This window comes from Gavia stellata, chromosome 14 (assembly GCF_030936135.1).
Source record: "Gavia stellata isolate bGavSte3 chromosome 14, bGavSte3.hap2, whole genome shotgun sequence".
NCBI lineage: Eukaryota > Metazoa > Chordata > Aves > Gaviiformes > Gaviidae > Gavia > Gavia stellata.
Window position 1 is genome coordinate 11894709 of NC_082607.1, and position 13553 is coordinate 11908261.

The 13553-nt window shown below is 58.5% G+C and overlaps 1 protein-coding gene across 1 annotated transcript; it reads right to left on the reverse strand.

Moving 5' to 3' along the window:
* Positions 1-7088: 7088 nt before the first annotated feature.
* On the reverse strand, positions 7089-8604 carry LOC132318169 (thymosin beta-15A homolog). The gene is made up of 3 exons (XM_059824523.1): positions 8577-8604; positions 8052-8156; positions 7089-7568 (listed from the first exon to the last, which is right to left on the reverse strand). Exons 2-3 carry the CDS (start codon positions 8149-8151, stop codon positions 7531-7533), a joined length of 138 nt encoding a protein of 45 aa, XP_059680506.1. The 5' UTR covers positions 8152-8156; positions 8577-8604; the 3' UTR covers positions 7089-7530.
* Positions 8605-13553: the final 4949 nt, after the last annotated feature.

A 13553-nucleotide genomic window follows, 5' to 3' on the forward strand; every position in this document is an offset into this window, starting at 1 on the left:
GCATGGGAGGTTTTACCCCTCTGGGCTCAGCTGCATCCCTACCCAGAGAGGCTGCGACACACGGACCCGCCGCCTGGCTCTCACTCCCAGCCCTGGGTGTTACGGAAAACATGGGGAAGCTGGTGCCAAGGTAAGAAGCCCTGATACAGCCTCGTCCCCACTGCCAGCCTGTGGCCACGCAAAGCGCTGCCAGCTTATGCCCCGATGAACTCATCACATCTCCCGTGCTGCAGCTGGGCCTTGGGCCTCTTCTTTTGTTCCAGCCCTGGTGCCTGGCTCTGCAGCTGCTTCTCAAGGCCTGTGCTCGGCGGCAGCCCAGGGCATCTGCTCTGAAACACCCCTAGCACATGTCCCCCCCCAGACAGCCCTGCCACCCTTAGCCTTGACCACCCCCATTTCCCCCCAGCCCACGGCTCTGAGCAGTGGCTGCCAGACACCCTGGCACCCATTTCCCCGCCAGGACCAACATAGCCAGAGCGAAGCTGGGGAAGGCCTCCCCCACGCATCCCCCTCTACCCCTCACGGCTCAAGCTGCCCCGAAGAAGTGCCCAGTGCGTTTTTCGTGGGCTGGGCTGAGGCCTTGCAAATGAGACACTTGCCAGCCACCATACAGGCAGCAGTAGCTCAGGGGTGTAGCAGCATCCCTGAACAGCATCATCCATGGTGGCAAGACCACATAGCTGGTGACTGGCTGGAGATGGAGCGGTTGCCAGTACTGCAGGGGAATTGGGACCATGGCAGCAGGGATGGGAGCTGCGCCCTCACTGCCCCCTCCTCTCCATGGCACTGGGATGCCCAAGGTCCTGTTGGAGCCTTCCCTGCGAAAGCTGCAGCCCCATGAGGTCCCTCCCTGCTGAGCTGGGAGTTGCATGGGAGAGGCAGCTGGGAGAGGAACGTGCCTGGGCTGCCGAGCCGCCTCTCCGAGATACAACGCTGCAAGCAGGGGCTTGTTCCAGCTCCACCGCAGCCCCAGGGCTGGCAGCGGTTTAGCTGCGTGCCACTGCCACAGCCTTTGCCCTCACGTCCTCGTCCATCCCCAGCTCGTCCCCGGAGCCCCTCGGCATGTTATTAGGGATGTGCTGTGTGGCAGGGTGGTGGAGCAGGTAGCACCATAGGAGGGAGAACCAGCCATAATTTTACCTTGATGTAGGTGTGCAGGCAGGTTGGGGCTTTGGGAGACAGCACGAGGCATCTGTTGCAACACGGTTGTCTGCTGCCCATTGCTCCTGTGCTGGTTCCTGGAAAGCTGTGGAGGCGGCTGTCAGATGCTGGCTCATGGCCTTGCAGGGGGGAACTTGGCCCCTGCTGCCACGGGCTCTGTTTGAGGCCTCACAGCAAAGGCGCATGGCGGCAGAGCGGGCTTTGTGACGGCAGGGACAGAGGAGAGGGACAGAGGGGCACATGGTATCCCGGCTGCCTCTTGGCAAGGGAAGTGCCTGGGCAGAGGGCTGAAGGGAAGCCGCTCCTGCTGCTGCTTCCGAGGCGCCTCTGCCCTGCCCGCAGGTGGCCTTGGGGGAAGCAGCAAAGGGCCGTATTCCCATGCTGACCCCTGGCTTGTATCCTGCACCGCACCCTCTGTGCCCAGCTCGTACCCTGCACTGCACTCTCCGCACCCAGCCCGGCCCTGGTTCCCTGTGGGCATCGGGACATTCCCCCACAGGCTCATCCAGGCAGGTTTGGAGCTGTGACACCACATGGTGTGGGTGCCAGCACTGCGATGAAGCACCCGGGCTTGGGAACAGCAGTGTCCCTGGGGAGAGGACACAGACTTCTGCCTTGTCCGGACAAAGCAAGGCAACATCAACTCACAGGTGACACTCACCATGGAAAGGATTTGATTTTGGTTTTCCGCCCCTTGAGAATTCCTCACATCATGCAGGTGCTCGCGCAGTCGATAGCAGTGTCAGGCACCCCTGGCAAACCCCAGCTGGCCGTGCCTCGGCTTGGGTGCTGGATGCATCCCTGCTGCCATCACTGCCACGGGTTTGAGCCCCCACCTTGTCCGGCCCCAGCTTCTCGGGGTGCCGTCCTGCAGCTGCTGCCTGTGGAAAGGAATAAATCACCAAGTGGGGGCTATGCACTGGGAGCAGAGGAACAAAATGGCTTTTCATGCCATAATCCTTTGTAATAAAGCACCAGTGGGAAGAAAGATGATAAACAACATCTCCTGTGTGAGCCAGCTGCTTCCTAAAATAAAGCGCTCCTCTCTGCCTTCAGCTGCCCCGGCTCAAGCACAAGTGCGGGCGCTGCCGCACGACACCAGAGCTGCGTCCCCCTCAGGAGCACATGCTCCTGCAGCTCCCGGCATGGCCCCATGGGCCTGTGGGAATCTGCAGAATGCAACTGGGGGGGCCAGAAATGAGCAATCAATTCTGGCTGCTCTCAGGAGCGGGCTGCGAGCCACTGAAGGGCTCGGCACCCCCAGGCGCCAGCAACATGCATGCCGCTTGGTGAAGGCATGTGGCAAAGCTGCTCCCACCTGCGCCCCACACCAGTAACAACCTGAGCAAATGTGGGAAATGCGGCAGGTTGAGGGGTGTCTCAGTGCATAACTCCCCAGTTTTATTTAGACCTGGGCACTGGCAGGAGCCCAGTCCTCACCAGGGCTCTGGAGGAGAGGGCAGGAAGCTCTGAGCACTCCTGGATCATCATTACTCACGCTGAGCCCTCGCTGGCAGGGGATGAGTAAGCTCCTGCTGGTAAACCTGACCTCCCAGGCATTATTTTGAGAGCAGCAATAACTTCTGTGCTGCTGGGGAAGGTGTCGGGGTGTGCCAAGTGTGGCAGCCCAGCTCTGCTGGCCACCACGCAGCCCACAGGTGAGTTTACTAGTGCTGGTGTCCGGAGGTGCCTGGCTTGCTGTGCTGGTGCCTTTGCACCCACTGGTCAGGGATGGTGGCTTTCCTGCCTCATGGCCACAGGGGCTCTCTGGCACGGCACGGCTCCTAGCCGCAGGATGGGGACAGCTTGTCTGTTAATCCTCCCCTGTGTCACTGAGTATCCTCAGGGGACAGTCTGACCTACAGTGCCACATCACACACGCTATCCCACCCCGTGGTGGCCTCCCATCAGCTCCATTCCCAAAGGACCATGATCGCACAACACTTTCATTTCCCCATTACTGCTCAGTTTCTTCTGCTTTCCCCTTTTACAGCCAAACATGTAACTATCCCCATGCACACCTGCATGCACGTATCATCCCCAACAACTCCCAGCAGAGGTTTTCCCTGGCAGCTTGTGCTTGCTGCCTCCTCGCCTCCCCTCTCCGTGGGGTTTGAGCTCTGTGCTTGGTAGTGTGTCCACCCGGGCAGGGGAGACCTGGGAGATCAGAAAAGCTGACCTGAGTGACGCAGAGGCAGTGACATGTTTTCCCCTGGGATGTGGGGAGTGGTGGTGGGGAGGACACGCACGTGCGGGAGCTGCAGCATCTGCCAAGCTGTGCAGCTTGGCTTCGCCTTATCCTGTTTGCTCTGGTGATAAACCGACAACTTCCAAGGGAGTGTTTGCTTGGACTGACTACGGTGCGGGCTGGGGCTGGTGATTTCCTGCTGTCCAAATCCGGCTGGTGATTTTCTGCCATCCAAACCCAGGAGCTGCCCCAGGCCATGGTCACCGCCACCTCTTGGCTCTCACCAGTTTCTGCCGCAGCTCTGGGAGGTGCCAGATGGAGAGCAGCCAAGGGAAAACCCGGCTGCCGTCCTGCAAAAGCCTCCTTTGCACTGGGCAATCCCTGCTGCAAACCAGCATGGTGCTGCAGGGTGCATGGAGGGTGCTGCTGCCTGGCAGGGTGGGTGCATGGCTGGGAGGAGGGGGACACCAGAGTGCCCGGTGCAGGGCCATGCACAGGCTGACTCGGACACCTCCTGCAAGAGATTGGATTATGATCCTCCACACAAGCATATACAGGGCCAAATCCTCTCCCGGCTGAGTCAGAGGGGAGGAAGCAGTGGCAGGGGTAGATGCCCATCCCAGCCGCAAGCCCTGATTTGAATTCACCCCTCGCTGCTGATCACCAGGTATTTGCCCAAATTCCTGCTTCTGGTGACTCAGCCTCCTCCTCCCTCCTCTACAGCCACAGCCACAGCTCATCACCCAATAGAGCAATGGGAGGAAACCGTGCCAGGAGCAGCGGGATGGGCCCTGGCCAGGGAGAGGCACGGATATTGCCAGGAGGAGCTGACACATAGAACTTACCTGGTGCCCAGCGAAGGAAGGCGGCATCAAGCTCTGCCAGGAAGGCCCGGCTCCTGGGATGGCATCCTCCATGCACGGGTGGCTGCTGGGGCAGCCCATCTGCCAAAGCCACCACGTTTCTAGGGGACATCAGCCTGGCAGGCGTCCTGGCGTCCCGCACTGCTGGCAGCCACGTGCCCATGCATGCCGGCTGAAAAAAGGGAAGGTCCGGGGCAGGGCGGGAGGAAAAGTGTTGATATAAAGGGCTTTTCTGCAATGGTTCTCCCCTTACTGGCTAATCGTCTGCTGGCAACAGGGACATTTTGGGCACTGGGTTGCAAAATGGCTTTCTCTTTGTCCTCAGACCTGAGGATGCAGGGTTTGGATAATGTGGTCAGTACTTCCCCGTGCACCATTCTGGCAGGGATGTGGGTGGGAGAAATGCCTGGGCTGCCTTCATTTTGGGTGGACACAGCCTCATTGGCCATATGACCCACTGAGATGGGTTTGTTCGGGCTAGGGAGTTGCCCCCAGCTCCAACTGATATTCCCAGGGCCAGGCTGGGACTGCCAGCCCCTGGAGTGGCTTCCTCGGGGCACAGAGCTGGCTGTGCCAGCACTTAACCCCATGTCTAAACCTGCATCCCTGGGGTGGCCTCAGTGAAAAAGCAACCCAAACCCAGGTGTGTCAGCACCCCTGTCCTCACCCCACAGCTGCCCGGGATGCAGCAAGGTGGTCCTATGGGCTGGTTCCACAGGCTCGGGGCGAATGCTGGAGTGTTGCTAGCTCCTGGCACCAGCAATCCTGCCATTTGGGCCAGCTGCTGGGGAGCTGCAGCCCTCGCCCCAGCTGGCAAACCGGTCGGCCCCACAGGAAGGGGGTACGTGGTCGGCAAGCTCCTGGGTTGCCCAGAACACCTGGGCAAAGTCTCTACTGCCCACGCGTGCAACACAGAGCGAGGAGGAGGTTTTTGTGAGCACGGCGGTGCCAGGGACGGGACACTCCTGCTGTGACCTCGCAGAGCTCTGAGTGACTCAGGGAGAGATAAGTGGACTGCTGGTTTTCCATGCCCACAGAGCAGCCCATTGCAGCATGACTACGAGTGTGCAGGAGGGAGAGGCACTGAGGCGATGTTGGGAGCAGCCGTGGTGCTGTGGGCAGCCACCGAGACCACCCTATCCCCAAAAGCCCCACCGAGGAGAGGGGATCAGCTCTGCCACTTTGTGTTTCCGTCCCACAAGCTTCACTTGGTTCAGCTCATGCTCTGGCTTTCGGGGACAGGGAAAGGGCTTAGGCTGGCTTTACCTCTGGGTTTGACCTGATTCCCAGCCTGGGCACATCAAGTGGCCAAGGGATTGCAAAGCCTCTCTTCAGGAAGGGGAAATGCTGAAGCAGCGAGAAGGTGCTTAATCTTTAGTGGTCTGCGAGCCCTGCCTGCCACTCCTGAGCCCAGCTCTTGCTGACATGACCTCTTCTACTTTCTGCTTTCACAGAAGGGTCCAAAGAGGCCCCCTTCCGCCTCCCCAGCACGGGGCTGGGCCTGCCCTGTGGCAAGAGAAACCACCCCCAAGAACAGACAAGCGCTGCTGGGGCGATGGGTGGCGAAGGATTCCCACATCCAGCATAGGGTGCTGTCCTAGGGACACCAGGGTGCTGAGGGGCACAGCCATCCTGGCATGTGCTGAGCTTTCCAGTGTTCAGCCCAGTGTAGCAGCAGCCCCAGTTGGGCCTCAGCATCTCTCCCCACCACCCTCACCCCATGGAAAACCCCACATGCTGCCCTGACAGCACAAAAACACCAACTTCTTAAACTTCAGCTCTTTCAATTCTGCTTTTTAAGGGGTGAAGGCAGTTGCAGGCACACAAGCAGTGTCATTTGCAGCCCTTGGCAGGCAGTGTGGGTGGAGGTACTAGGCTGAGAGGCACCATGTCCAGACAGGCACAACAGCCCCATGTTTGTCTCCAGCTGACCAGGCTCACTAGGGGCAGCAGCCAAAACCTTAGCTGGCAAATCTGCCTCCAGGTACTCCATAAGCAGCTCATTCAGTGACCCCGTAGGCCAGGTGGAGGTGAGGAAATCCTGGCAACATGCAGGAAGCCTCAGCACAGATCTGAGGCACTACCAGACCCCAGCTCCCCCTCGCCCATACACTGTGCTGGAGGCTGACTGCAGGACACAGTCACTCCATTTGCAGTGAGGTCTTCACTCCAAATGGAGTCAGGTCTTGTGGGACTCCACTCCTGCAAGACAGGGCTGGGATCAGCCTAGAGGGTACCCAAGGGGTCTACTGCATCAATCCATCGTTACAAAGCTGCAAAAAACTCCTTCAACCACAGGTAGGGGCAAAGGCTGGCTCAAGATGAAGAGAAGGGCTGTGCCAGGTAGCGAGAGGAGAGCTCTGCTCTGAGAACCAGGCGGACAGAGCCAGCCTGGCGGCAAGCGCCAGCGGGACCCAGGCCAGCATCCGCATTGCCAGCGCAGGCACCTCCAGCTGTGCAGGTGAGGAGCCAGCCCAGCTCCACAAGTGGTGTGTTAGGCAGGGGACACCAGCCTCTTTGAAGCAGGAGGCTCAGCCTTCAGGTGGGCACAAAGGCCCAGGTTAGCCTCTTCCTGAAGATGCACCAAGAAACCACTACGGTGGTGGGATTGCTGGTGGAACACAGGGGCCTCAGCCAGCTGAGCCCCCAGCCCCACCACCACACCAGCAATGCTGCCAGCTCTGGCCTCCCCCAGGAACTGAGCCCTCCACAAACACCAAGCTGGACTCGCCCTGCAGGGAAACATCCCATATAGCCCTTTGAGCAACACCAAACTGCCAGCGCTGCTGCAGCACCAGGCAGAGAACTTCCCACTCCCCAAGGCAAACCAGACTGCAGCCAGAACCTTTGCCAGGGAAGAAGCCACAAGCCATAGGTAGGTCATTACATTTTTTATTTTATAATAAACTTCTCATTTTTCCCCCAAGGAAGACAAAGAACCGTGAGTGAGGCTACACAACACCATCAGTGAAGAGCATGCGAGACAGACCCAGGCCAGAAAGGATCCCCACTCCCCCAGGCAGAAGGGCTCTGTCCCCAGAAGCCTGCATAGCCCTTGCTCACCTCCCCACCGCATTAGAGCGCTGTCAACGGGAGTCGGCTGAGCACCAGAGATGGGGTTGGGTCAGGCTGTTGATGGACTGAGAGGGCCGTGTGTTGTTCCCCCCACCCGCCAAAGCTGCCGGCAAGGTGGGACAGTGGGTTAGGTGATGCAGCTGTTTTCTATACATGTACATGATGTAAATTTAAAAACAACACATGATTTAACTCAAAGCAAAAAAAATCAAGTGGTAGCTCTTCCTGCCAGGCCATCTCGCTCTAGGAAGACTTCACACATTCCTTCTCCTGCTCAATAGCTGCAAGAGAAGAGAAGTCCATTAGTCTCCGGCAATTTTTTGTGGAAACACCCGCTGGAGAAGGTTGCGGAGCAATCACTCAGGCCCTGGCACCCAGTTTTATGGTTTGACCCGAGTGGGGTAGACAAACACTTCAAGTCAGAGGGTGATGAGACACGCGCATGGGTGACAGCAAGTTGGACGCCTGCCTTCAGCTCTCCTCAGGGTAGTCACGCCCGAGGCAACAGCTCGGAGCAACAGCCCTCTGCACGACATCATGCCCGTCGCCCCCGGGGGCCAGACCCTGCCCCCTCGCCCCTCAGTCAGCCGTTCTCTCTGGGTCAGCACCTCACTGCCCCTCTGCAGCGGACGCCTCGGCGGCGAGATCAGCACCCGAGGACACCCGCTCCGCGGGCCGCGGCCCACCCGTGCCTCCCGCGCGGCCCAACACCGGGGCCCCGCCCTGGCCCCCGCCACAGCCCCTTCGCCCCCCGCTGCACTCACTCTCCTTGGAGGGCAGCGTGTTCTTCTCCTCCGTGTTGGTCTTCTTCAGCTTCTTCTTGTCGAATTTCTCCACCTCCGAGAGGTCTGGCTTGTCACACATTTTGCCTGCGAGACACCCCCGAGGTCAGCCGAGGGCCCCGGGGAGGGGGATCGGCAGACAAAGGCGGCCCGCCCCGGCCCCCGCCGCGAACAATAGCGGAGGGCGGGGCGCGCCGCCGCCCCGGGCACCGACCGCGCCGCTCCCCGGCTCCGGGCAGCCCCGCACCGGCCGGGCGGCCACCTGGGACACCGCCCCGGTACCCGCATCCCCCGGGGAGACCTCCCGCCCTCACCAGCCCCGCTCCCCGCGGCACGCAGCCCGGCCCCCCCCAGGACCCCCCGCGCCCGCAGCCCCCGTCCGGGGGCGCCGGGGGACCCCCTCCTCGCGCCAGCCCTACGCGCAGCCCCCTCCCCGGCACAGCCGGCCCCGCCAGCGCAGGCAGCCTCGCGGCGAGAGGGCTGCCGCCGCACCGGCAGCCGCCGTACCTGCCGCCGCGCTCTCCCGCCCCGCACCGTCCCGCTCCGTCCCGCTCCACAGCGTGTCCAGGTAAGGCTGGCGCGCGCGGCGTGGGGCGGTGCCTTATATAGGCCGGCCGCCGCCCAGCTCGCGCGCCCATTGGCTGCCCGCCGCCCGCTGAGCCTGCTGGGAAGTGTGGTCCTCCCGCCGGCTGCCGCGGCCGCGCGGGCCCCCGGGAGACTGCCGCTCCCGAGGTGCCCCGCGGCGGGGGGAGAGGGGCGGGGGCGCGGGGCCGCGCGCTCGCGGGGATGGGGGAACCCGAGGGGCGCGGGGCGCGCGCGCCCGTGGCTGTGAGTGAGCGTGTCCGCCGCCCTCGGAAGCCGCGGACACCGCTCCCACTGCCCCCCGCTGCGCGCACACGCACTCTTTGCATACACATGCCCCCGCGCACGCCCACCGCAGCCACCCTGCGTACTCGCAAACACCGCACCCGGCTTTGCACGCACCCCGCGCCTGGCCGCTCAGCAGGCGCGCACCCCCCCCGCACACACACGGCGGGAGCACGCGTGTGCGTCCATCCGGCTTCACCCCCCCGCCCTGCTGCCACCCCTGCTCCCCACAGCTGGGTGGGCCCCAGGGCCACCGTCGCAGCCCCAGCCCCTCACCAGAAGCAGGTGCCCTGTGCACGCCCAGGGATGCACCCGCCACCGGCCACCCCCCCACCCTGCTGAAGCAGAACCTGTTTAAGAAAGCAAGCCCTTGGGGTAAAAATAGCACCCTATTTTCACAGCTGTGGGAGATGCTTCGCCACCACGCTCAACCCGCAGCTGCAATGGCTCCAGCCACGAGGCTTCCTGGGGAGATCCGGTCACTAAGCAGCAGCAGCAGCGTGGGTGGGCAAGGAACAGACCACGCTCACGGGCAAACTCTCGCTTGGCTATAGCAAGGCAATAGGTTGCAGAAAGCCTGGGGGGCAGCCAGCACAGACCAGATGGGCTGGGGTGCATGTGGAAGAAATACCTTTTTGGGGGAAACAAGTGTAAGAGCAGGCAGCCTGTTCCTGGCTGGGCTGGGGAGCTGAGAGGGTAGGGGCAGTCCAGGGCGGACCTGCACACTGGGCACCAGGATGGGGAGTGGCTGGAGGGCCAGGATGCCTGGGAGACCTTGCAGTAGGGTCCTGTAGGTGCTGAAAGGAATGAGAAGGAATAAAAAAGCATCCTGACCCCTATGGCAGGCTTGCCACAACCCTTCTGCAGAGATCCCAGTGTCACAGCAAGCTGGAACCCACTGCAGAGCACCAGGGGTAGCAGCTGTGCTGCAGCAACTCTCACAGCTGCATCCACCTCCTCCCAGCTTCTGGGTTTCTCTCCAGGCATATTGGAGATTTTGCAGAGAAAATCCCCAGCAAACCTGAGGAAACATTTGCTTTGTGTTTTTTAGCTAGAAGACTGTCATCTTGGGAGTGGGGCTTGGCGCTCTCCAGCGACACCAGGTCTTGGCTGGAGGTGGCCCTTTGCAGCAAGCCCTGAGGACACAGGCACCTTCCCACTCCAGTCAGCAAGTGGGCTCTGAATTAAAGAAATGCCAATGGTTGGCATATGCAGGAAACCCAAAGGCCAAGATCTACATCCTAAGATGCAGTTGCTACTCTGAGAGAAGCCTGGATGGCAAACAGCCTCCAGTCCCCGTCCCCCGGGGGGAGAGGCAAGAGGCTGCAGGCAAAGCCCCAGGCCACGCTGTTCCCAGAACAGCTTTGATTTGGTGCTGTGGCCCCCCAGCAGGGCCAGGTTTGGAGGGTGCCACATAGCCAGTAGCAGCAAGCCCAGGCAGGCCATCCTTCAAACCCAGGCTGTACAGCCTGCATCACAAAGCCCACCCTGAGCTGAGAAAGGGCTAATTTTTCCTGCACAGCCAAAAGGAAACAAAGAACCCACCCAGTTTCAAAATGAAAGCAGGAAATCCTTTTTGCCTTTATGCAAATAGTCAGACAAGTGTTTTACCATGTGTTTACTCTCCAGCTGTGCCCGCCTTCCCCCCAGCTTCCCCCTTTCCCCCACACCTGACTCCTTTGCGGCTGCTGCACAGTCTGCCCCAGCTTTTGTCCCCGGCAGGCAGCGAGTGCGAAAGGACCTGGTCCGCATCCTCCCCATGCACAGCCCCTCACCAGCATCAACCGCACCCACCCCAGCCAAGGCGCAGCCCCTGTGCAACGTGTTGCAGCTCCTCCATCCTGCAGCGCTTTGTCTGGGCACAAAGCCGCCACAGTAGCCATGCAAGCAGGGGAAGAGGAGCTCCTCCTTCCCCAAGCCAGCCACAGCCACACAGGCACTGCCACGCTCCTACAAACCACGACTAGAGCAGCTTTAAAGCCAACCCTCCGCATTTCCAGCAGGCAAGATGTTGGGACTGCTGCTGGGGAGCTTTTAAAACCCATCTTGCACAAAGAACAAGAAAGGAGCTATATCCCAGCAAGAGCTTTTTCCCTGACAAATTTGCAAAGCCTCCCATAACTGCACAACCTGCTTCTTCCTCATGAGTTTTGATATTTCTGCTTTCAATAATTTATAACAAAAGAACCGAGACATCAACAGTTAGGGGAAAAGTGAAAACAGCCCTGACCTGAAATAGAAAAGAATGACTGCCAGCCATTTTAGACGAGTTTTAAATCTCCCACAGAACAAGGCTGTCAGGGCTCAGACACAGCCTTGCTGATGGCCCTTTCCAGGAACGCTTTATTCTCTTCTACAGGAAGGAGGAGGCAGGAGGGTTTCTCTATCTGATCAGAGAGGCTTTTTCAGCCTTCTGCCTACAGACCCTCCTGCCTGCAGGGCCAGGCAGGGCACCACCGCAGCCAGGCAGGACCTGAGCCCTCTGCAGCCACCGCTGCTCGGCTGTGAGCCACTGCCCCTACTCCACAGGGCCACAGTTTACTTTTTCCTGCTCATTTTTAACCCCAGCCTCCTGCCACGACTCTTTCTACCAGGGCAGCAGCAGAGAGCCCCAGGAAGCCAGCACACTCGGGCTGCTGTGTCTAAGACCAGGGCTCACCCCTCCCATGGATTTTGCTGCTCCTTGCAGTTTAGAGAAGGGCTTTCTGTTAACCCTTACTCCTTTTGCATTGCCCAACAGCAGCAAGGCAAGCTGCTGCTTTCTCTCAATCACAGAAACACTGACAAGGAGGTGAGAAATCATCTGTACACTAGTAAAGCACAGGGAGAAGCAGCAGGAGGGAGCTGCTGGTGAGAGCAATGAGATGTGTCTTGTCTTGCTCCAAACTGCAGACAAGTCCTGCAGCCTGCAAGGCACAAATGGTAAGCCCAGCTTTCACAGTGGCTTAAGGCATCCCCACCCTGCACATTAGCTTCAGCTACCCAGGCAGGTGAGCCGGGCTACAATGCAGGACTTTTGATTGATGTGTTCCCTTCTGCTGCTGCTTTTACAGCAAGCAGCAGACATGAGACAGCTACTGGCACCAGTATCAGCATCTGCACCCCTGCAGGCATGCTCCAGCTGCATCTGTGGCCCAGCAAGCTGCTGTAGCTCTGTCCTGCACTTCCAGCTTTCCAAGTACAAAAGTACAGCAAATTTCTTGCTTGGGATTTTCTCCTGGAGAAGTAATGACTTGCTTTCTATGGTATTTCTTTATCAGCTGTGAAGAAAGCCTGCAAAGACATCACACAATTCACCTCCAGAGCACCCTGCATGCTCCGTACTCACTCCAGCAGCTCTCCAGGACAGGCTGGAGAATCACCTCCACTACAGCAGGTAGCTCAAGATAGCACAAACGCTTCACAGCATGGCTGATGCTGCTGAAGCTGAACTTGCCTGGGCTAAGGGATGAGCACCCCTGCATCACTCCCAGATTTGGAAGACGTTGGAGGAACTTGGCTCTCTCTCTCCCATTCACACCTCAGGAGCTGGTTTCCTCCCAGCCCATGCTGCAGTGAAGGGATGCCCTTCCCACAGCTGCCTGGTACTATATCCATGACTGTCCTGGACAAGAGAGGAGAGTGCTTTAATTCTACTACATGTGTGTGTTAAAGGCAGCCATGCTTGCTCTAATAGCACAACAGTCACATCTAGTCAGTCAGTCACAACCTGTCTACAAATAGGTTTAGTAATTGGAAAGCAATTTTTTTTTAATTTAGGGAAGGAACTTTGCTAAAGTGTCCAGCCTTTCTGATCTGAAGGTGTTTTTCAGAGCAGAAGAGCTTTACCTCCCTGGAACAGTTCTCATACCCTGTGTGTCACCCATCCTTTTAAGAGCTACAGTGCTGTCATACAGCATTTTAAGTCTGTGCCCTCCCTCACTCCAATTCCCAGGTTTTATTAAAGTAACCAAGAAAACAGTATATACACACCAATAGCAATGGTCACCTTTGTACAAATTTCTGGCTGTAAAGCTCATGTTGTTTCTTCTCTAAGGAAGGTGAAGTCTGCTACACCGCCCTAACAAGACCCACATCACCCCCCCCGCTATTTGAGAAAAAAATACACAGTTCACTTATTCATTGGCCAGTACCAAAATCTTTCAACAGATGAATGACAGTAGTGATCCTCAGCAAAAGTCTACCTGAGGCTATGGTTGTGTTTCCTGAAGCAATTATGGTTGTGTTTCCTGAAGCAACGTTCATTCTAGGCCTGGAAGCCTATTGTAAGGCCAAAGACCTGTCTCTAGACCTGCCACCTCATCCTTCCGACTTCATTTATACTTTCTCAGCCTATAATATGCAATGAGAAAGGATCATGGTTTAGTTAGAACAAGTACTTCTCAGGACATAAACCTGCTGACTCTGATCATTAGCTTTGTGCAAGATACTTAGCAATTCTTCATTCATACTTGCTAAACTACTCATGTTTCCCCCTAGCTGAACATTATGTGAACAGATCTGCTCAGATACATAATTGAACAATACAAGAGAAACTGCACTACCACCTCTAACAATTAAGTCTAGGAAATCAGGGACAGACAAAAGCCACTACCCACTAAGAGAAGTAGCTTGGTC